The sequence below is a fragment of the Vulpes vulpes genome, chromosome 8 (assembly GCF_048418805.1).
Source record: "Vulpes vulpes isolate BD-2025 chromosome 8, VulVul3, whole genome shotgun sequence".
Taxonomy (NCBI): Eukaryota; Metazoa; Chordata; class Mammalia; order Carnivora; family Canidae; genus Vulpes; species Vulpes vulpes.
In genome coordinates, this window is record NC_132787.1 from 38906127 (window position 1) to 38931071 (window position 24945).

The following is a 24945-nucleotide window of genomic DNA, read 5'->3' on the forward strand; positions in this document are numbered from 1 at the left end:
ATACACACTCCGGTGCAGAGACTCTCCAGAAACCTCCTTCCCTGACCACACAGAGCACCCAAGGGCCCCAGATCTCCCTCCATAGGAAACCAGACCCCAGTCACACAGAACCCAATCCTCCACAACCAGCTGCAATCCAGTCCTCAAGAACGCAAAATCTCACACACTCCTTGCTGCAGGCCTGCAGACTTGCTATTTTCTTCCAACACTGGTCACAGAGCTTGCTTTCTTTTCATCGCCCCCCGACTCCCAACACCATGCCCCAGTCTAAGTGTATGAGCTCTCCAAGGCAGAGGCGGTTGGATTTTGTCCTCTCAGTTCTACCTCTCAACTTTCCTTGTGCAACAGGTCAGGAAGGAATTGGGGGCTGGAGAGGGGAGGCCAGCTGAATATGCTGGAGAATTTCTGAGTGTAGGGAACACAGAACAGATTGCAAAGTGCCCTCTGTTACAACTTTCTGCCCTCCTGACGTTTAGGACAGAGGGCTTGGATATTTTTCTTGCTCTAAGCTCTGGAGGCTGGGAGGGGGAATCTCTTTATGAAAAAGCAAGTTGTCCAGCATATTCTCTCATCGGTGGATTTTAAACAGGAGGCTCCAGGAGTGACACCCACCTCCGTTTGGGCCACCCCTCCAACTCCCGCCCCCAGCTCCTCGCACACATAAACAAGTCCCGCTGGGCGAGCGCGGTGTCCCAGCTCTCCAGCGCTGAGCCCTGCGCTCCGGCGGCGCCTCGGCTCTGACTCTAAACCTGCCACCCACCGCCAGAGGTCGAAAGGAGGCGGTCTAGTCCAGCGTTTTCCTCCACCTGGAGTGCCCCCAGACTCGGGGAAGTGGGGAGCGGTCCCTTCACACTTGGCAGCTCCAACCCGGTTCCGTACGAGGGTCTCAGTTCCGTGCCTTGGCAGCGCAGCTGAGGAACGCAGCAGCCAAACTCCCCCCAAAGCGGCAGCAGCACCTCGCCGCGCACCCACTTGCCCCCGAAAGCAACAAGCAGAGTCCCCTCTCCGACCCTCACCCCTCCTTTCCCCGAACCTTCAATTCCCAAGCGTCCCAGGTTTCATTTGGAGTGTGAGCAGCGCTCTGGGCAGTGCGGTAATTTGGCCCACTGGGGGTCCTTTGGACGCCCACCTAGCTCTGCCGGTCCCCAGTCTCCCGGCCTTCCCACACCTCCGACTCAAATTCCTCGGGCTGGCCTGGAGAAAACGCAAGGAATTCCCCGGGGACGCCGGTCGGCGAGCCCGTCGCTCCCCCGCGGGGTCCCAGATGCGCGGGCTGCGCGCGGAGCTCCAACATCTGCGCAGAGACCCCGGGCGGGGCTGCGGCGGGGTGGGCGCTGGCCATCGCGGCCCCGGGTGCGTGGCAGTGGCCGGGAAAAGCCTTCGGGAGAGGCAGGGTGCTCCGCGACAGGTACGCCGCCGCGCCCGGCGAGTTGCAACTTCCCAGTTTGGGAGCTCCGAGTCCCCTCCCCCAGCCCTCTCCCGGGCCCGGGGCGGGGCAGGCGTGCGGGGAACCCAGCGCTGCGGGGAGCGGGGCGCCGGGCGCGTGCAGGGGACCCGCGGCCGCACGCTCGCCTGTTCCCCGCGCGGGAGCTGCCTGCCACCCCCTTTTGTTACAGGATGCGCGGGGAGCTCCCTCCTGCAGGAGCAGGCGGGTGTGTTGGTTGGGGGTTGGGGGGCGGTTCTGCTGAATCCCTCTGCCCTTCCGTCGTCCCTATTTCCCCTCGCCTCCGCCCCCATTTCCAATCCAGGTCCCTTAAACCTGATCACTTTCCCAGATTCTGGGCGGTTTCTCTGGCAGCCTGGGGACGGGAGTAGAGGTGGGGAGGAGTGTCCGCGTGCGTGAGTGTCTGTGGTGAGGAGGGGGTGGCTGCGGTTGCGCCTCGGCGCGGGCAGATCCCAGCGCAAACTTCGCGGGAGGCACGAGCCCGGGAAAGAGAGCGAGCGCCGAGCGATGGGGGTGGGGGCGGAGTGCAGAGTTGGGGACCCCCGCGCCGGTGCACCCGCGAGCCTCCCCCACTCAGGCCCTCACCTCCGAACCTGCCGCCCGACGCGCCCGCCTCCCCTTACCGTGGCAGAAGTAACCATGGCATCCGTGTGACTGTTTCCAGGGACGTCGACATGAAGAGAAAGGTGGACACGACCTCGGTCATTCAAAGTCCCCCCCACCCCGCCGCCGCCACTACCCAGCAGGGGGGGAAAAGGGAAGAAGAAAAAGAAAGAAAGGAAAGGAAGGGAAGGGAAGGGGAGAAAGTAGTTGCGCCGGGCTCTGTGGCGGGGCCGCGCGCGGAGCTGCTCGGTAGGGAGAGGAGCCTTCAACTCTGAGTCCCGTGAACATAATCTGCGCGGTTATAACCAGCCAACCCGGCCAGATGGCTCCGCGCTCAGCGCCTTAACCCCTTCGGCGCCGAGCCGCCCGCCCCCGCGCCCCGCCGCCGCGCGCCTCGCCGCTTGCGCCCCTGCGCCCCTGCGCCCCTGCGCCTTGGGGCTGGGGGGCGGGCAGTGGGGCGGCAGGGTCATTTCTTCTGGCCTGTCCTAAAGCAAAACACCAAAAACTTCCGAATTAATAGTATGCTGCGGGATCCCTCCTTTTAGAGATCCAGGAAAAAACGAAATATCCAACTTTTCACTACATTTTACATGTTCACGTCTTCAGCCTGTCTTGTTTGTTCCGTTTCTTTAAACATTTCTTTTTGATCTTCTCTTTCCTTCCTTTTTATTTAAGATTTTCCTTTCTAGGCAGAAGGGCCTTTCCTGCCCCTTCCCCCTGGCGGCTTGGGTCTAATGTGCAAACTCCTCCTCCAAACCTTAGACCCTTCCAGCTCTAGATCTCTCCCCACCTCCTATCAAGCCCACCCGTCACTCCTTCCCCCACCCCACAGCACGAACACGCCCAAGGACAATCGCTCCCCAGCGAACTCGCTGCACTCAGGGACCAGTCCCCAGGACGCTGTGCAGGCGGTCAAGGACAGCGAGTCAGAGAGGTAGGGGACGGGGCTCAGGGGACCCAAGGACGGGGTGGCCGTGTGTGTGTGTGTGTGTGTGTGTGTGTGTGTGTGTGTGTGTGTTTGCGGGAGCGTGAACGCGAACGTGGAAGCGAGAGGGGGGTGGATGGGAGACTCCCATTTGACCCAGACTCCTACTTCTAAGCCCCTTCCTTCCAAACTAGGATGGGCCCTGCCGCTGAGCACCCGTCCAGCACCCACCAGCCTGCACGCAGGAGGCAGCGCGGGGAAGCACAGCCACAAACAGACCTCCAAGGAGCCCTCCGAAAGTAGTGACGCTCACTCCCCCACCAGCAGATTATTCGAGGAAGAGATGGGCGGGAGGGGGGCAAAATCTCTTATTTCGCGATAATTTTAGCTGCCCATTAGACCCCACTTGTTCTGAGATCGTTCTCTCTAAATTTACCGAGTTAAGTCATCTTTCTTTCGTCCATTTGCCTTCGAGAGAAGCGAGGGGTTGGGGGTGGGAATGTCGCTTAGGGGTCAATGAAAAATCCAGAGCTTCTGAGTTTAGTTTTGCGCTTCTGAGCCCCCGCTGCCCAGTTCTCTGGGCAGTGGCTTGGCCCACTCCATCTCTGAGCACCCTCCTCCCATCCCCCCCCCTTCCTTCCTGCAGCCTCTGCCATCCCTCGGCCACTTCTCTTGCCAGGACCTTTTGACTCGCGCGATTGGGGGAGGGGAGCGAGTAAGTATCCCTTCTCGTCCCTGCCCTGCCAGTCCAGGTGTCTAAGAAGCAACCCACTCTATGTTTCAGCCAGGGTCCAGGTTCAAAAAAAATCCAAATTCCTTTGATTTGAGAATTTGGTCCAACACGGAGAAGCATCGGCACTGCGCCTACCAGATGAGGCCCAAGCAGCTGCAGAGAGAGGCTGCGGGTCCGAGCGTAGGTAGGAAGGGATGAGGAGTCGGGGGCTGCGTACTAGGTAGATCGTCCCTGCCTCATCATTATCCTGGCAGATGGAGGCTGCTACATCGGAAACGGCCAGAAGCGCCCACTGAGGCCCAGCGGCGGCGCTCCCGCAGTCCCTGGGAAGACTGGGGTCCCCCTTCAGTGCCTCCCTGGTCCCTAAATGTCGAGGTCCTTCTCCGGACCACATGAACCTGCCGAGGGGTTCCCTCCACTCGGCTCACAGCACCGGGAAGGTCTGGATTGGGCGTGATCTGCTGGGTCCTGGTTTTCTCCCTCTGCTCTGGCCCCCACTCCCTGCCCTCCCCCACTTCCCGCACTTCACCCCCACCTCCGCTGTCAAACGAGAGATTCAGGCCCAGTTTCAGCTCCACTGGTCAAGTTCTAGGCGCTCTTTTTTGGAGCTCCGGGTCCTCCGGTAACCCGAGGGTTGCAGGGAAAGAGGTGGTTGGCTCCTGCTGCAGTGAGGAACGGGTTAAAAACATGTGCGGGCTGATCCGCTTGCAGCTCCCCCGGTCACTGGCAGTCTGGCGGGAGGAGGGGAAGGAGGGGGGCAAACTTAAATTTGAAAAATCAGAAGGAAAAAAAAAGAAGGAAAGGCAGCAGTGAGTTTAAGACCCGATTTGTTCCGCAGATGCCGAGCACGGACTGGCCGCCACAGTTTGCCAGGACCTAGGCAATCACAGGAAGAGTTTGTATTGTTTTCCAACAGGGGTGAGGGGGTGGGGGGCTGTCCTGCGCTGGTGGGTCTGTCTTTGCGTGCAATCAACACGCCTTGTAATATGAGAGGTGACACCTTAATCTTGCCAAATATGTATGGTGCCTGGGGGGGGGGGGGGCGGAGGGAGAGGCTGAGGAAAGGAGAGGGGAAGAGAGCAAGAGAACCAGACTGAAACAGAGGGTAAAAGATGCATTTTCCTCACTTTTTTCCAAATGGAGAGTTCCTGGTCCTTCCTTTTGTGAAAGACCTTTTTTTCAGACAATTTCTCCCTGGAGCAGGCAAGCTGCCTTTTCCTTCAGTTTTCCTTTCTACTTCAGAGCTAAAGATTCTCCTCTCCTACCTCAAAAATACTAGGGACTAATGCCCCAGGTCTCTCTACTGACTTTTAAGAGTAGCAATGTGATAAAAGAAGGCGGCCAGAAAAAGGAATAGAAAGCATGTGTATTTTTTTTAAAGAGTAAAAGATTATTGTATATCATCATGTAATTAATTTTGGAACTGCAGAACATTTGGACTTCTAAACAAATCCATCTTTCTAAATAGAAAAAGATCTTACTGGTGTAGATAGCTCAAGCAAAGAACAGAGCTAGGAAATAAGCCAGTGAGTTCATGCCCCATAGACAGAGCTGGGTGTGGAAGTCCATCCAAGACAAGGTCTCTCCTGATGAGTCAGGTAATCTCCTTTCTCCATGCTGATTCCTTGGTCATGGCCTTGCATCTGTTGACTGTATTTTTAGGCTACTAAACTTTCTTTTTCTCCCTGCCCGGTCTGAATGTAAGGCCCTGACTCCTGAAAGTTGTTTGTGAGGGCAGGAACTAGATCCAGTGATTGAAAGCACCCTTTCAAAATCTCTCCTAAAGCAAATTTCTAGAGCGTGCCTTCTGCCCACCCTTATCTTTTGCAATAGCACCACTCTGTGGTTGAAACACTGAATAGAAACAAAATGGAAATGGAGTGAATTATGCCTTTACCTTATGAAAAACAGTATTGATCTACTGGATGTTTCAGTTAAATGGGCTCTGTGTTGGGGGGTGGGGGTGCTGCTGCTCAGCATGTGGCAAAGGAGGGGAATCTGCAGTAGCTGTGTGTGATTAATTCATTATGACATGGTGACCCAAGAAATGAGAGAATTGGGCTCGGTGGCCTCCAAGGACCCTTTCCTCCACGACCACACGTGGCCAAGGTTCTTTTCCCCAGCACCGCAGAGCTCGCCTTGAATGTATGGCCTCTCCCATTGTGGCTATTTCCCCACTCTGCCTTAGATTGCTAAGCTATCCTCCTCACCTTAGCTGATCCTAAAGTGTTTGCAAGTTGCCTCTTCTGCTGCTGGAGGGCACTGTGGAGAGGTTTGCAGAATGCCTGCATCTACTTTCTTTTCTCCAATTTTAGTATATGTGCTGCCGAAGCGAGCACTACTTTTTTTTCTCTACACCATCCACTCCTACCCCCACTCACTCAGACAGCTGCTTGAGCTCCTGGAGCCCGAAAGTCTATGTTTCTGAAACAATTAAAGTGCCTGCCAAAGGTGTTTGCATAGGGACTGGGAATTTAAGGGCCCAGGAAGGCTGTGTGTTACCTTGGCTTCTGGCACTCAAACCATTCCTGGCTGCCCACCCATTACTACACCCATGGTAACTACAGCATTATTAACCAACAGCCACAGGAGCTATCCTGCCAATTAGCAACTCCACCCAAATGCCCTGAAGAGTCTTGGGAGCCATTCTTCTTTATCTTTTTCTTTTTTTGTGGGTGCAGATGTCTGCAGAAACTGAGTGACTTTATGTTTATTCAGCGAGCCCAGGTTTTCCCTGAATTGTTCATCATCTTGTGAAAGCCCAGCTTTGCTGCTATCAACACTGATCTCTAAACAAAGCAAAGAGACAGGTCAAATTCCATCAGTCTCTGTGTCCCTGCCACACATTTAATAGTTAAGGAAACCAAGGCTCTGGCTTCTCCATGAATATCCTCAGGGAAACAAACAAAGAAAAATGTAGTAACAGACCAAGAAGTAGAACTCCTTGAAAGAATAGATGTTGGAATCTTATCAACCTACATTCCATGTCCCCTCCTTTACTGGTTGTTGTGTCTTTGACAGGTTCCTGAACTTCTCAGATGCTGTCCCTAATTGGTAGAAACAATGCCAACCTCATAGGAGTATTATGGAGGCCACATGAACGAATTGATTTAAAACGCCCAGCACAGTGCCAGGCACAATGGAAGCACCAGTCTAATAGTCCTCCTACCAGAAACCCTGCCAATCACTCTGGTGGGGGAGTCCCAGCTTCGCTCTGGAATGTCGTGTTTGTTATTTGTAAACTGTCTTGAAACACTTCATTAATGTTCATGGTTATATATTTTTCCCTTGGACAAAGAGAAAGAAATGAACAGATTTAAGTAGTGGATGTATTTAGAATTTATATGGTTTCCCAACACGGACCTCAGAAAGTATGAAAGGCATAGTTGAAGGATTTCAGCATCTCATCTTATTCATTCTTTGTCTCTAAAGCAGAACCACCTCATCACATAAGAGGAAATTCCAACATGTCCTTCAACTTGTAACAGATTGCCTAGTCTATTATTGGTTTGTTGTTATTGCTAATAATGTTCTAAGGCTTACATTGAACAATATGATGAATTACATTGACTAACAATGGATCAACTCATTTTGTGAAATAGCATACATATTCATAATTATGTTTCAAGAAATTACCCATAATGATAGAGGGAAGGTATGTATTCCTACCACACAGGTGGATATTGAAATCATAATAAAGTCTCCTATTTCACCAGTCATGACATGAATTCCTCACCACCCTATAAATTAACTTTATGCTGCACCAAACTCCACTCATAAAAAAAAAAAAAATGACATTAAGGTTTCCTAGGTAACTAATGCACTTCCAAAGGGAATAGGCCTCAGGAGACAAAGAGGGCAGGGAAAAGATGGGGGTGGGGACGTGAAGAAAAAGGAAAAAAAACACCCTAGATTAGACGCATGTGACATAAACAAAATATTTCATGGGGAAGAACTCATAAAGTTTTATTGCCTGGGCTTGACATAGATATGGCACTGCCATTAATTCCATCTTCAGACAGTAAAATACTCAATAGGCGAGCCCTCTCATTAGGGATGCCAGCATTTCCTATTTGAGATTCGGATTAACAAATGGTGAGAGTAATCCATCCCTTACATTCATCTCCCAAGCTGTGTCCACTCACCAGCCAGCTGTTTCTTGAGGCCTCAATGGTTGTATTTAGACATAACCAAATGTTGAGATGAATATGAAAAATAGGAGTTGAAAATAGGATTGATCTAGATGTTTCGAAATATGCAAATGCTTTCCATCTTACAGACTCTGGGAACACTGGAGCAGGTCTGTTAGCCTCAGGAGAAGGTGGCACCCCAGGGTTGAATGGACAGGGTCCAAGGTCCCATTCCCAAAAACCCCTACTCCCACCTGGTGGTCTTTTCACTGTGGCCTCCTTCTGGGGAAGGGTCTGGATGCTAAAGAACACTTGAATGCTTAGGAAGAAATGGGAGATTGTAAGTGGAGCGTAGGCTTTAATTTATGCTATAAGAATTTTGAGCAATTCTTAAAGACAGCAAAACCCAGAGAAGATCTATGAGCTGGAGACTGGAAGAATGAGAATGTGAACTAGCTTTGTCACTGCTCTATGAGCTAGAGGAAATGGCTGAACTTTTCAGTGTCTTGGTTTTACCATGTGTTAAAGGGATTTAACCTCATTTTCTTGTATAATTGGAAATATAAGTAAGAAAACAAAAAAACCCACACACTAATTTGAATATAATTGGGAATTTTATATTATCTGCTTTCCATCTCTGGTAGCCCCAGATTGATTGATGTCTGTAGGTGGAAATTCTAACAAGCCACAGCCAGGTGATTTCTCTGTGCAAAGTATGGTGAGTTTCCCTTGTGATTCCCATAGCGGAAGTGTTCCTGCTCTTTTCTACTGGGACAGTCATTGTTGAGTGCAGCCTCTGTTTTGCATGTTTGATGCCCTGGTGGAAAAAGGACAGAAGATGCTGGTTCATGGCTGGAAAGTTGATGGGAAAGCTAGCACTGTGTTCCTCACACAATACCTTCCATTGGGCATTTTGGGATTTGCTCTGATTGGGCACCTGTGGTGGGATTGAGGATTAGAAAAATATCTGGCCTCACCCTCCATTTACTACTCTTAGTTCATACTAAGGAGTGAGGAAAGTCTAGGAAGCAAACATGTAGCAATCCAAAGGTGCAGCTTTCCCAAGGATTTTAGGCTAAGTAGGATGAGGACCCAGGTCTCCTTATCCCTTAATAGGAGCCCTGCCCAGCCTAGCCATGTGTATGACAATGACATATAATAACATATCCTGTGAATACTCTCTTCTTACACATCTCTCCCCAGAATTCAGGCTGGCAAATGTCACTTCACTCATCCTCCTGACCCCAAGACCAGTGCTCACTCACACTGACAAGATAGGTATGGGATGCGGTGGGGGACAAGGAAGATTCATTCTATTATCCATGTATCCTTGAAAACATTCTCTCCATTCCAGTGGCCTAGGAAAACTAAGGAAGGGGAATTAATCACAGGGTTTTTTACTTTAAAGACCTTATCCCTAGGGTTCTCACAAAACAGCAAAAAAAAGGGGGGGGAGGGGGTATTAATAGTTCTTGGAGGCCAAGGAAAGCTGTGTTCAAGTTAAGATAAAGTTTATGCGACCGCACTTTCCCCAACACACAGGAGTAGTCAGATAGATATACCCATGTAGCCAACCCATCTGATGGTTTTCTCTATTTACCAGGCAGTTCACTGACAGTTCTGCTCCTGTTCTCACCCTCAGAGCAGGCTGTCCACAGGCATTCAGAATGCAAATGCTAAAGCAGCAAAGAGTACCCAATCTGGGATCTGATAGAAACATAAATGCCCAGCACAGGAAGGAATGTTAGCAGGTGAGAACTTCTTTTCAGATCACCATCATCATCATGATCACAACATGTAGCAGTTATTGAGTGTTTACTGGGTGCTAGGTACTGTTAATAAGTTTAACATAATATACCAGGCCCTGTTTCAAGTGCTGTGTGTATGTGTATATGCATACACACCTCTGTGTAAGTGTATATACTGGTCTTAGCACTGACCTAGAGACTGTTCATGGCTGAGCTCCTGTGTGATCTTAGGCAAGCTACTTGTCTCCTCCTAGATCTCAATTTTTTAAATCTGTAAAGTAGAGATAATAAGAGTACCTACTTTGTAGTTTTTTTCCAAGGATTAAATGATGTACAGGTAGGCACTATTATTTTTTAAAAGATTTTATTTATTTATTTGAGAGAGAGAGAGAGAAAGCATGCCTGTGAAGGGGGAGGAGAGCAGAGGGAGATGGGAAGAGAATCTTAAGCAGACCTCCTGCTGAGTGAGGAGCCCACAAAGGAGTAGATCCCATGACCCTGCGATCATGATCGGAGCTGAAATCAAGAGTTAGACGCTCAACTGGCTGAGCTACCCAGGTGCCCCAGTAGGTACTATTATTATCTTTACTTTAGAGATTTAAAACATTGAGCCACAAAGAGTTTATATAACTTATCCAGGTATACATAAGTAGTAAATAAGGGTCAAAACAGAGGTTTGAACCTCAACTGCCTGTTACCACTCCACCATCCGCCCTTGAGAGGTGGTGTTTTAACAGATGAGGAAACTGAGGTCTAGGAGGGAGGAACAACTTGCCTAAGAACACTCAGAGGAGCTCTGATGTGAGCCAGCTTTCCTGTCTGTAGTCCAAGGCTATAAGCAGCAGTAGTAGAGCTGCAGTGTCCATAGAGTCTATTCTTCTACCCTCAAGGTTGTCCCAGAGTGGGCAGGGAAACAAGGAAATGGATGATGAAGTCCAGTAAGAACACATCCATCTGTGGCCTTTTGCGTGCCTTTCTTGGTGACTGTAACTCACACTGGAACAGTGACTTGGTACATAGAACAAGGACTGGTTTCAGCACTTACCCGTCTCTTCAGCGAGTTCCTTTGTCCTGACAAAGGTACCTGTGTAACTACATGACTATCTTAGCCAAAGAACTTCCACAAGCAGGAGGACAAAGCTACACAGTGCCAGATTACCAAGAAATTCTTCCCAGGGAGTAAGCCCTTGGCTTTGGCTTCAATGATTAAAACACTAATCAAAACTGCTAGTGTTTATAACATCGAGATACACAGGAAAAAAGTTGAGTCTCAAGTGTCTCATGAGTAATAAAAGCCCACTCATTAACTATAGAACCCTGGAGTAGGGACACCTGGGTGGCTCAGCAGTTTAGCACCTGCCTTCAGTCCAGGGCGTGATCCTGGAGTCCTGGGATAGAGTCCCACATCGGGATCTCTGCATGGAGCCTGCTTCTCCCTCTGCCTGTGTCTCTGCCTCACTTTCTCTCTGGATCTTTCATGAATAAATAAATAAGATCTTAAAAAAAAAAAAGAACCCTAGAGTAGAACATTATGGCCAATTGATGTTTTGCTACAAATGTTTATTTGAATCCCATACAGTCATGCAAATGTCTCTCCTTCCAGGATAGACATAGACTTAAGTGACACTTAGAGCTCAATCTGAGTAGAGAAGCCAGTGTTCAAAACTTGCCTTTGAATGAACTTTGAATCTGGAGCTGCTGCCAAGATAGTAAGCATGGGGCCTCAGATTTCTATTCACTGCTTCACCATGTTGACGTGAGGATAAGAGAGTTCCACTGGTTCTTCTCCCTCTGCTTAAAAGATGCATTGCTAAAGGTTTTTATGCAACATAGTTGGAAATAGCCTTCTATACATAGAAATTAATAGACCAAAAACTATGTCTTTTTTTTTTTTTTTCAGGGTTAGCAGAGAGTCCACGGTTAAGATGAAGATGGGCTTGTAATTGGCAGGAGATTCATAGTATGAATCACTGGTCCACACTCCATATCTCAAATTGGAAAACAGAAACTGGCTACAAAGTAGAATCGATGAATGAATGACTTAGGTTCTTTTGGATGGGAAGGCCCCTGAGATTCCCCTAGTCCTAGCTCTCATTTTATAGAGAAAGTTTTTAAAAGGCTCTTCAGTGAGAGCACTGTAACTCAAACTCCTGATTCCCCCAGTGGTGCTTCCTTTACTCTCTCCACGCAACTCCCAGGAAATAGACACACCTCATGTTTTCCTCCTGGAAACGTTTTCCAGGTCCCTGTGATTCCTTCCCTACCTTTTCTTCTTTCCTTTATTTCATTACTTGTTTCAATTTAGTTTAATATTTCATTTCCTTTGTTTTGTTCCCATCGTGCACCACTGGCGAAACAAGGGAGAATTAACATCACACTCAGAAGGCAAGGTTTCAGTAAGAATTGGAAAAGAGTTTTAATTACAGGAGAGGTCAAAGGACCACCTTAAAAGTGAGGTGGATGCTCTCCTATTGGTTGGTCCTTTCTGAAGAGAGAGGATTAATTAGATGAACTTTATTTTTCCATACTGTTCTAGATAACATTTTAAGACTTGCACTGACATGAATCTTTTCCCTCAGATTGTTCTTGCTTTTTTATCTTCTTTCCTTTGTATTGAAAATGGCAAAGGATCTATTTTGCGAGGGGAATGTTTCTTTGGTAGATTCATTTTTTTTTTTTCTTGCAATAGAGCTAACAGTAAAACCTAGGGTCATATCATTTACTCTCTTGTTTACGTCCTTATTCCTTCCTTGTTAAAGAACTGACACCAATATCTGTCCTTGGCATTATGGATCTCAGGAGCCTAGGAGCATCTAATAAATAGGACTTGAAGAGTCAGATGTCTATAGGTTTATATTATGTAAATGAAAATGTGACTGTTCTGCAAGACTTCAAGGTGTAAAACTTGGAGTGGTGAATGGAATTTATAGGGGTGCAAATGTCAAGTCAAGACAAGGGTGTTGGTTCTGACATAGAGAATTTCAAAAACTAGAACCAATCACTTCATAGCTAATGCGTTGTTTTCCTATCACTGGACAAGCTCAGGCATAGGACCATCTTCAAACAATCTTGTTGGAGGGGTTTCAGATTTGGATAGGTAATTGAACTATCACACCTCAGTGATCTGGTCACTTTAGCAAGTATGTACTTTCCCAAAGCATGATGTATATATTAAGATTATATTTGATACACTAAGATTTTTAGTGGTACATTAATAAACATTTTAAATTATATAGTTATATTTAGTTTGTTTTAATGTATCAATTCAAAACTTCCTTTAAAAACACGTTTGTTTGGGACATTCACTTCTTATTATTGCAAACTAAATTATAATATACCAATCTTTCCACCAAAAGTACTTTAAAAAGCTGAAAAAAATATTTTTAGAAGCCATCTGAAGGTTCTACTTATGATATAGTTGTGTAAATCCTTCTAAATATAAACTAGGGACAAGAGAATGGAAAAGTAGGCAGACTCTCCAGGAGAGTTGACATTTCAAGAAGAGAACAAGATAGGGTGAGTTTTCAGTCTTTTAAAATTTTTAACTTGAGGGCAGTCTTCAGGTGGTATCACATGAAGTAGCAAAAGCTTAACGGAAGAAACAGACAATTCTCAGTAATAGCTTGAGATTTTAATACCCCTGTCTATGCAATTAGTAGAATTTATAATAATCTAAATACCAGTAAAGGCAAATATGATATAATTAATCACCTTGACTTAATTACTATTTGTAGAACACTACATCCAATAAATGCAGATACACATTCTTATCAAGTACACATGGTATGTTTACAAAGATAGTCCCCATGCTGCATAATAAAACAAGCCTTATTAGATTTAAGGAATAAAAATAATGTAGAGCATATTCTCCAACTACAATGGAATAAAACTAAAAATCAATAAAAAATAGATATGTAGAAACTTCTAAGTATTTAGAAATTAAGCAACATATTTTTAACTATTCTGTAGGTCAAAGAAGAAATCACATGGGAAATTAGAATATATCCTGATCTCTACAGTAATGAAAATACAGCCACCTTCTCAAAAATCTGTGTGGTATGGATAAAACAGCACTTAGAGGGAAAGTTACAGCTTTAAATGTTTATGTTAAAAAGAAGAAAGATCTAAAAATTAATGACCAAATATTTCACCTTAGAAATCTAGAAAGAGCAAAGTAAACTAAAAGCAAATAAGAAGAAAGAACTCTTAAGAAAAAAAGTAACGAAATAGAAACTAATAGAGCCCAAATTTGAAAAGATTAACAGAATTGGTTACCTCCTAGCTAGATTGGAAATGAAAGAGAAGAAAATTACCAGTATCCAAAATGAAGAGGGATCGTCACTCAAATCCTACCAATGTTAAAAGGAAACTATCATGAAAACTGTCATGAAATAAATTTGACAACTTAGATGAGATGGGTTAAGTATTTGAGCTTAACTGATGGTCAGATAGAATATCTGAATAGCCTTTATGTATTGGAAAAATTGAATTTTGTTATCATAAACCTTCTCACCAATAAAACAATAGAAAAAGATGGTTTGATAAATTCTGTCAAAATGTACAATTTACAAAAGAATAGTATCAGACTTAAAATACTTCATAAGTTGTTATATGTAGCCAGTGTAATGCTAATACCAAAATTTGACAAGGAAATTAGTAAGAAAGAAAGAAGGAAGGAAAAGAAGAGAAAGGAAAAAAGTGAAAGAAAAAATAAACAAAATGATAGACCAATATATCTTATGAACATAAATGCAAAAATTCTTAACAAAATATGAACACATAGAATCCAGCAATATATATTATTATCAAGTAGGATTTATCCTAGTAATGCAATTTATTCTAGAAAACCAATCAATATAATTCACTCTATTGATACAATGAAGAAAAGAAAAATCATAGTGTGTTTTCAATAGACTTAGGAAAAGCATTTGACAATATTAAATTTAGTACTTATTGGGATAAATTTACACATGTAAACACACAGAGCAAACTATCAACAAAAGGGAACTTTCTTAATCTGACAAAAAGAATCTAAAAAGTACTGACAACTGACATGATACTTAATGGTGAACATTTGAACACATTTTTCCCCTAAGATCAGGATCAAGGCAAAGGATACAAATATTTTAGGTATCCTTTAATAGAAGAGATAAGCAAGGTGTTGTATATTCATATAATGGAATACTCTTCAGCAATAAAATAAGAACAAATTATGGATGCACACAACAATATGGATGAATCTCAAAAATATTATATTGTGATAAACCTTACACAAAATCATATATTCTATGTGTTTCCATATCTATGAAGTTTTACAATGGGCAAAAAAATCTAATGTGCAAAAAAAATTATAACAACTGTTGTCTCTGGGGTGGTGAGTGGGAAATAACTGGGAAGAGCCATGAATGATAGAGGTTTGGATTATACAGTGTATACATTTGTCAATACACAATCTCTGCTTACTTAAAATTTACAAAATTCAATTAATGTGTCTAAAGAAAATTGTCTGTAAGGCAATATTGAACCCTAGTTAATGAAATGCACCCTGACATATTTAAAGGGAGTTGTCCTCAAGGCATTCATATATTTTTTTAAATTTTTTATTTATTTATGATAGTCACACACAGAGAGAGAGAGAGAGAGAGAGGCAGACACACAGGCAGAGGGAGAAGCAGGCTCCATGCACCGGGAGCCCGACGTGGGATTCGATCTCGGGTCTCCAGGATCACGCCCTGGGCCAAAGGCAGGCGCCAAACCGCTGTGCCACCCAGGGATCCCCCATTCATATATTTTTTAATGCATCAAATAAAAAGCTGAATTGATGGATGGATAGAAGGATAGATGGATGGAGAGATAAAATAAGCCAATCATGAAGAAAATATAAATTATAGAATCTGGTCTATGGGTATGTGGCTGTTTACCCTAAAATACTTCAACGTTTTCTATATGTCTGAAAATTCCCATACTAAAATATTGGAGGAAGAGATAGGAAAAAATGTGTTTGGAGTAATTGGAAAGATACCACAGCACCATGAATACAAGGGGACAAGTTGTCAGAGAACAGGGAAGCACAGAGAAGTGATACTGATCTTTAGCTGCATTTTTCTCTTGAAACAGATGTTGATTTGTAAGTAGCAGCTTAGAAAATGAAAAACCAAGATGAACTTTCTGTAATCTCTCTAAACTTCAGAGATAGCAGTTGGAGTTCAAGAATCACTGAGAAGTGCTTTCAGTTTTGATAATTGAAAGTCTACTTCTTAGGATAAAGGGGAACCAAAAATAGAACCACTTTTGCAATGACGGAAACCCAAGTTCCAATCAGCTCAAAATAGGATTAAGATAATCTTTCCTTAGCCTAAGTGCCTAACAGAAACAAAAGAAAATCCTTACTGGAGTACACCGTGCTTCAATTATTTGCATAACTGTCCTTACACACACCAGGAAACGTGTTCAAATGTTTAAGAAACAAGAGAGAAAAATCAGACAATAGGAAGAAACCCCAAAGTTATCAATTTATTGAAGTTAATAGACATACATTTTAAAAACAGTTGTGATTATTACGTTAAAAATTAATAGCAAGATGGGAAATATAATGAATTTATATAAAACATTATAAATGTTATGCTAGAACTGAAAGATTACAACAGGAAGTTAAGAATGCAATTTAAATACAACTGAAGAGGAGATAAGTAAACCAAAAGATATATGTTACAAGCGTGGAATGAAAAAATATTAAGAAATATCTAAAAGGATTTAAGAACATGTGATACACAGAGGAGAGATCAAATACACATATAACTGGTGCCCAACTAAGGAGAGGAAAATAGAATGGTGCAGGAGCAATATCAGAAAATATAATGGTCAAAAATTTTCAAAAGTTGATTAAAGACACTCCACCACATATTCAAGAAATTTGCCATACCTGGTATAGGATAAACAGAAAGAAAACCACAGTGCACATCACAATAAATCTTCTGAAAACAAAGACAAAAAGAAAAATGTGAAAGTGTGTACCAGAAAAAAAGATGCATTATCTTCAACTGCAGTAAGACTTATCAAGGACTTTTCCAACAGAAACCATGGGAGTAAGAAGACAAGAAAATTTCAAAGTATAGAAGAAAATAAATTTATTTTTTATTGGTGTTCAATTTGCCAACATACAGAGTAACACCCAGTGCTCATCCCATCAAGTGCCCCCCTCAGTGCACCCTCTTTCTCAAATAAATAAAATCTTTAAAGAAAAAAAAAGAAAATAATTAATCATCCAATAAAATATCCTTCAAAATATGTGAAGTAAAGTTATTTTCAGATAATTAAACTGAGATCATTTGTTACTGAAAGATCTGTACCGAAAGAAATATTAAAGGGAGTTATTTCTACATAAGGAAAATGATTCCATATAAATGAAAAATATAGGAAAGAAAATAACAGAAAGCAACAGAATGTTTAAATATGTGGCAAGTGTGAATGGATACTAACTGTATGAAACCATAAAATATCTTACAGAATTAGATTCACAACAAACAAAGCACAAAGAGCAGTAAGTTATGAATGAGCAAAATTTTCCAAGACCCTTGCATTCTTTGGGAAGTGATAGTACTAATGTATATTAAATTTTAATAATTCAAAATTACGTGTTGTCTCTATGACAATCACAAAATGAACAATAAAAGAAGGTTTATTGAAGATGTTAATGTGGAGGTTGGGGAAAATATTAGTTCCAAAGGCCAGAAAAGAGAGAAAGAGCATAGTGTAGGTAAGACAGAACGACTAGTAAAGTAATACAGAATTGAACCTAAATATATGTAATTTGCAAAAAAACAAAAAAAAAAAACTTTTTATTTTTTAGTAGCAAATGATTATAAGTTGAAATCTAAAAAAAGTATCATTTCAATTCTAAAAAAGTACCATTTCAATAGAATAAAAACACGTACTAAAAATAAGTCTAATAAAAGTTGTATAACATCTTTACATAGAAATGTACAAAAATTATTGAGAGGAATTAAAGATTTGCATGACAGTATATACCATGTCCATAGATTGGAAGACTCAATATTATAAAGATGTTAATTCTTCTCAGAGTAGTTTGTTCATTTGATATAATCCCAAATAAAAGGAAAGTGTGTGTATGTGTGTGTGTGTAAATTGATGAGCTGATTCTCAAATTTATATTTTATATTTTCTGAAAACCACCAACTTGAGCCAAGTCATTCTTGAAAAACATCAAAGTTAGTGACTTATACTACCTAATATCCTGAGTCATTATGGAGCTCCATCAATTAAGACAATTAAGAACATAGTAAGACTATGTTCTTACTAAGAACATTGTAAGTTAATGGACCAGTATAAGGAATGCAGAAGCAGACTCATATGGTCACTTATGGCACTGAAAGATAAGGGGATAATTAAAATAAATTATGTTGGATCAATGAGATGGTCACTTGGAAAAATATGATTATTGCCTGTATTTCATACTAGATACAAAAATTACTACAGTTGTATTGCAAACCTAAATGTAAAAGGTAAAATAATAAGGTTTATAGAACATATTATGAAAACTTTTTCATAATCCTAAGATAAGGAAAGATTTCTTAAGACATAAAGAAAGCACTAACCATAAAGGAAAAGATTCATAAATTGGACTATGTTAAACTTAAGAATGTTTCTTTAAAGGTACCATTAAAAAGTAAAAGGGCAAGTCAGAGTTAGAGAAGATATGTACAATACATATTAGGAACAAAGGGCTTGTGTCCAGAGTGTGTAAATAACTACTACAAATAAATTAGAATAAGTAAGACAATGCAGTAGAAAAATGGATGAAGGCTTGAACTTGAAAACACTTCATTAAATAGAATATCTAAATGCAAAAATGTACAACAAAATGGGAATATAAATTAAAGACATAATGCAGGGGATCCCTGGGTGGCGCAGCAGTTTGGCGCCTGCTTTTGGCCCAGGGCGCGATCCTGGAGACCAGGGATCGAATCCCATGTCAGGCTCCCGGTGCATGGAGCCTGCTTCTCCCTCTGCCTGTGTCTCTGCCTCTCTCTCTCTCTCTCTGTGTGACTATCATAAATAAATAAAATTTTAAAAAAATAATAAAGTGTTTAAAAAAATAAAGACTTAATGCAATACCACTGCATTTACACCAGAGTGACTAAACATCATTAAAAAAAACAAAAAAACCCTGACAATAGCAAATATTGGTAAAGATGTAGAGCAACCAGAAATGTTATATACTGCTAGTGTGAATATAAATTGGTACAATTGCTTTAGGAAACTGTTTTATCTCTATTTATTAGAGGTGAACATAAACTTATCTTTGACCCAGCAATTTCACTACAAAATATATATTCAATAGAAATAAAAAAACAGAAATATATTGTGCTTCTGCACCAAAAAACATGTGCAAAATGTTTGTAGTTGCAGTATTTTTGAGATGATGGAAATGCCCCTCAACTGTGGAGTGAACAAATAAATTGTAGTGTATTCATACAATGGAATACTCTACAGAAAATGAAAATCATGAATTATTGCCACATGTGATAAACATAGAAAAATCTGACTTCAAAAATATTGAACAAAAAGGCAGACAAAAAAGCTGTACATAATATCATAATTTCATTTTTAATAAGTTGCTCAAAGAAGCCAAACTAAGTTGTGGTTTTTGAAGTTAGGATAGTGATTACGTGTGAGAAGAAAATGTAGTGCTTAAGAAAGAGGCAGGGTGAGGGATTCTAGAATATTGGTGATCATTTCTCAATTTGGATGATAGTTACATATGAGTGTTTACTTTTCAAAAATTTACCAAGTTATATATTATTATTAGGGAGCTTCTCTACACTAATATTATACCTCAATATTTTTTTTAAAAAATCTAATTAAGCAACAATAATCTAATTAAGCAAAACTAATTAAGCTATTTAAAGAAAAATATTAAGTTTATAATAGTTTTATTAGTATGTCTATATGGGAAAAACATGTGGTTAGCAAAAGATAGAAGTTTGGAAAATATTGAGCTTGTAACAACTTATATTCTATATATTGCATTTTTGGGGTATCTTTTTATGTCTAATTAGGCTTTTTATGTCTAAAAAGGCAGTCTGTCCTGACTCTAGGTATTTCCTAGCCTTCACCCTTCTACTGTCTGTAGAGCCATGTCACACTTTAGATAGCACCTTGTCTGATCTCTAAGCAACAGGATACCAAGTAATAGGGGAAGGTACCAAACAACAGGGGATGTTTCAAATGATGTAGAATGTCTCAAGTCTCCAAGTGTGGTCTTTATTTCACTTAAATTACAAATAAAGCTTGGTAAATTTAGCATATTCCTCCATCTTACTTCTGTGAAATCCCTTTACCAGTCCCCCTTGGATGACCTCCATCCTAAAATGGGTTAATATATGTGAGAGAGCCTAGGATAACTTCTCAAAGAAAAGAAAAGAAAGGAAGGAAAAAAAGAAAAAGAAGATGGACAGGAAAGCAAGGGCTATAGAACCAAACTTGTTTTGAATCCCAACATTTTAGGCACTGGCTGGAGAATTGGGGCAAGATAATTAACATAAGGTGTCTATTCTGAGCCAATGTCTCTTCATCTGTAAAATGAGTTGTTGTGACAATCAAATAGGATAATAGATGGGAGCCCCTTGGTACTGCACCTAGAATAGAGAACCCACAAAGTTATGGGGTCTGCATTGCCTCACCATTCAACTGCTTCAAGAGAGGGATCAAGAGAGAAGGAAATGATCTCAAGATATTTTGTGTCTCAGACACAGAGTGTTATTTATCAAACACCAGGCATACTACTTTAACATGTGAGAGGAAGGGCAAGGTTAACTCTCCTGAGACCATCTGTAATAGATCCCTCATGGAGCCTGCACTTGAAGAATTTTGGTTGAACTAAACTCATGCAAACTCATGGTTTCTAGAAAGCCTCTGTCAAAAAAGCGTCAATTGAGAAGGACAGCTCACTTGTGCTCATTAGCACCTATCCGTTTATCAGATCAGCTGGCTCAGGTCAAGAAGGTACATTCCATTGGAAAGAAGCAGTTACCCCTATTAGAGGGGGCAGCCGAGTTGGTGATCCCGTGGAAGCCATAAGTGAGTAAGAGAGAGACTTTTGTCTAGTGGCTAAAAACACAAATTGTAGAGTCACTGTATTTGGATTTAGGGTCCTTTGGATTTGGATTTAGTCACTGTATTTGGATTTAGGCACCTCTAAATGTAGAAAAATTACCAAATTTTTCTGTCTCAGTTTCTGCATCTCTAAAATGGAAATGATGGCTGAGTGGAAGGAATGACAGGAAGCAGGGTATGAAGACCACTCTAGGGAATGTCTTCAAGAGTCATTTGCTTCTATTTCAGGCTCCTTATTAACAGCAGCTTTCATAAAATGACTTAAAGTCTTATTACTGTTTTGTCAAAATCAGTTGCACCATTAGAAGATGTTTCCTCCATCTGATATGCCAACTAGAGTTTAGAAAAATGATCCAGTATAATGGAAAGAACACTGGATTAGGAGTGTTTTAAACTTGCCTATATCATGGATATACCACATAATACTCATAGAGCCACTTCCCCCTGAGAGATTCACTTTTTATCTGCAGGATGAGGGGCTGCACTAGACAATTTCTAAATACACTCCCAGTTATAACATTTTACAATCTTTTTCAGTTTGCCAATTTGTTTCAGGCTCTGAGCTGTTTGGGGCATACTTGTCCAGGTGACATTGCCAACTGACTTCATGAGACATCTTTCCTATTCCTCATCTGTGGTCTTGGGTGGGTAACTGGAGTTTTCTGTTCTCCTTGATAAACAGATATTGGGGAAAGTTTCTGTGTGCCTGTTGATGGAGTAACAAATAGATCCCAAATCCATTTGCAGCCTCCATGGAAGAAAAAAGCAAAGAGAGAATAAGAGATTACCCAGTAAATTTTTAAATTCCAATCTCTGGCTTCACTAAACTACACATTAACATATGAAATGAATTAGCATTTACAGTCTTTGACAATTGTTGTAATATCTGAGATATCATGAAAAATGGATCAGACACTGAAAACAGGCAGATACTTTTGTTTTCAAAACAGGAGACAAAAATTACTTCAGGACACTATAGATTAAATTGAACAGTCTGGAATGAGTGTCTTGTAGGCAGCATGTAGATGATTCTTGTTTTTTTATCCATTCTGATACCCTTTTTCCTTTTTTTGTCTTTTTTTTAATATAAATTCAATTAGCCAATGTATAGTACATCATTAATTTGAGATGTAAAGTTTAATAATTCATCAGTTGCATATAACATCAGTGCTCATCACGTCATGTGCCCTCCTTAATGCCCATCACCGAGTTACCCCATCCTCACCCCCTCCAGCAACTCTTAGTTTGTTTCCTAAAGTTAAGAGTCTCTCATGGTTTTTCTCCCTCTCTGATAACTTCCCATTCAGTTTTCCCTCCCTTCCCTTATGATCCTCTGTGCTGTTTCTTATATTCCACCTATGAGTGAAACCATATGATAATTGTCTTTCTCTGATTGGCTTATTTCGCTAGCATAATATCCTCCAGTTCCATCCATGTCAGTGTAAATGGTAAGTATTCATCCTTTCTGATGACCGAATAATATTCCCGTGTGTGTGTGTGTGTGTGTGTGTGTAACATCTTTATCCATTCATCTGTTGATGGACATCTTGACTCCTTCCACAGTTTGGCTATTATGGACATTGGTGCTATAAATGTTGGGGTGCAGGTGCCCCTTCAGATCACCACATTTGTATCTTTGGGGTAAATACCTAGTAGTGCAATTGCTGGGTCATAGGGTAGCTCTATTTTTAACTCTTTGAGGAAGCTTCACACTGTTTTCCAGAGTGGCTGTACCAGCTTCCATTCCCACCAACAATGTAAGGGGGTTCCCCTTTCTCTGCATCCTTGCCAACATTTGTTGCTTCCTGTCTTGTTAATTTTAGCCATTCTGACAGGTATGAAGTGGCATCTCATTGTGGTTTTGATTTGTATTTCCCTGTGCCAAGTGATGTGGAGAGACACCTTATGTTATGTTATGTTATGTTATGTTGTTATGTTATGTTATGTTATGTTATATTTTATTTATTTATTTATTTATTTATTTATTTATTTATTTATGACACACACACACAGAGGCAGAGACAGGCAGAGGGAGAGGTAGGCTCCTTGCAGGGAGCCTGATGTGCCACTCAATGCCAAACCCTAGGATCATGACCTGAGCCCAAAGCAAATGCTCAAACCCTGAGCCACCCAGGCATCCCACCTTATGTCTTTTGATTGGAGTGTTTAGTCTGTTTAGAAAAAATGGTTAAATAGATGGTTTTGAGTTTTTATACTAGAAGGTGATAGTGTCTAGGATCTAGGAAGGATTCACTGAAAATGCCACAGCAGCTGGACTAGTCACCAGGGAATCAGGCAGTCTCAGTGGGTTAAGGTCAACCTATACTCAAGTCCCAAGAGGCATGGACAGAGTTATGTCCATGTTCTATACTTTTCATCAATGACTTGAAAGAATATAAGAGTTCAAACTTTGCATAAAGATAGAACTACTCCATGACCCAGCAATTACACTAGTAGGTATTTACCCAAAGGATACAAAAATACATATTCGAGGGGGTATATGCACCCTAGTGTTTATAGCAGCATTATCTACAATAGCCAAACTGTAGAAAGAGCCCAAATGTCCATTGGCTGATGAATGGATAAAGAAGATGTGGTACACATACAAACACACACACAATGGAATATATCACTCAGCCATCAAAAAGAATGAAATCTTGCCATTTGCAAGGATGTGGATGGAGCTAGATTAAGCTAAGCAAAATAAATCAGCCAGAGAAAGACAAATACCATACAATTTCACTCATATGTGGAATTTAGGAAACAAAACAGATGAATGTTTGGGAAGGGGAAAAAAGAGGAGGAGGGGAGGCAAACCATAAGACACTCTTCATGATAGGGAAAAAACTGAGGGTTGATGGAGGGAGATGGATGAGGGATGGGCTGACGGGTGACAGGTATTAAGGAGGGCACTTGTGATGAACACTAAGTATTTTATATTTTATATAAGCGATGAATTACTAAATTCTACTCCTGAAGCCAAAAAAAAAATGTTCCAATTTTCCAAATTTATGGGTTACTACAATCTTGGAAATATTTGTTAATTAGATGAATGGCAGAAATAATATTCAAAAGAATTTTGAAACTTAAAATGTTGGGTAGAAGCTAGCAATATAGGGATGCCTCGGTGGTTCAGCAGTTGAGTGTCTGCCTTCAGCTCAGTGCGTGATCCTGGAGTGCAGGGATTGAGTCCCATGTCGGGCTCCCTGCATGGAGCCTGCTTCTCCCTCTGCTTGGGTCTCTGCCTCTCTCTCTGTGTCTCTCATGAATAAATAAATAAATAAAATCTTAAAAAAAAAGAAACTAGCAATATGAATTTAAAAATCAAAGAAAGGACAAAAAATTCGAGACCTGCATTTAGATGCAAAGGCAGTTCTGGCAGGACAGGAGATGAGGAATCTAGCTGGAAGAGTAGTTTATGTGGAAGAGAGCAGGAGCTTCAGTAGAATATGGACAGAACTGAAATGGTAATACAGTCTTAGGCTGCATCCAATGACCTTTAGATCCTTAAGGGATCCAATCCCAGGGACACTGGTCAGACATTCCAGGTGTAGGGGAAGTTGGACTGCCACAGGCCCATGGGACCAAAGTCCCTTACAACGGATTAGTTGATTGTCCTTCTGAATCCCAGTGCAGTTTCATCTTGGTGTTTTCTAGCTCTGAGTGCAAGGAATATACTTTTCTCTCCATTGGATGGTTTATCTTGTGCATGATCATGTCCAGAGCACCAGCCTATTTGGATGACAAGTAAACTCCCCTGAAATCTCCCCAATGTGTTGAATAGTTCCTTTTAAAAGCATTCTAGCAGCAGCTCAAAGGAGCTTTTGGAGGCAAGGTACTTGATCACTCAGAGAATATGCGTGAGGGTCTTTTTCACACATGCAAGATGAAGCTGTGTTCCTGTAAGAATTGTAGTCTGGAGTCTGATAGTGTCAAGGCAGAATCAGAGTTTATCAAGTAAGTGAGAGAGGCTGATGGTTAGGAGTTGAGCTGTGCAGGTCAAATCCAGGTACAGGGCCAAATCTCAGCTCCAGAATTTACAGCTGTGTGACCTTGTACAAGTCATTGAGCTTTTCCATGCTTCTTTTTTCTTGTCTGAAAAATGGAGAGGATGATGACAATAGTACATACTTAATAGGGGTGCAGAGAGTATTCAATGAGCTAATATGTTAAAGAGCTTGGAAACAGCTGTGTGACCATGGGCAAGTTGCTTGATGTTTCTCAAC

The 24945-nt window shown here is 41.9% G+C and overlaps 1 protein-coding gene and 1 long non-coding RNA gene across 2 annotated transcripts in view; one reads left to right on the forward strand and one right to left on the reverse strand.

Moving 5' to 3' along the window:
* Positions 1 to 2321, reverse strand: part of NTF3 (neurotrophin 3) — a 70495-nt gene extending 68174 nt beyond the window's left edge. Inside the window, exon 1 of the mRNA XM_025995373.2 lies at positions 2068 to 2321. Coding sequence (XP_025851158.1) covers positions 2068 to 2085 — 18 coding nt within the window. The 5' untranslated portion in view covers positions 2086 to 2321. The remainder of the gene's footprint in view (positions 1 to 2067) is intronic.
* A 514-nt stretch (positions 2322 to 2835) lies between these two features.
* LOC140599918 (uncharacterized) lies at positions 2836 to 7365 on the forward strand. The gene is made up of 4 exons (XR_012002973.1): positions 2836 to 2981; positions 3167 to 3271; positions 3619 to 3687; positions 6727 to 7365. It is a non-coding gene; the product is annotated as an uncharacterized lncRNA (long non-coding RNA).
* Positions 7366 to 24945: the final 17580 nt, after the last annotated feature.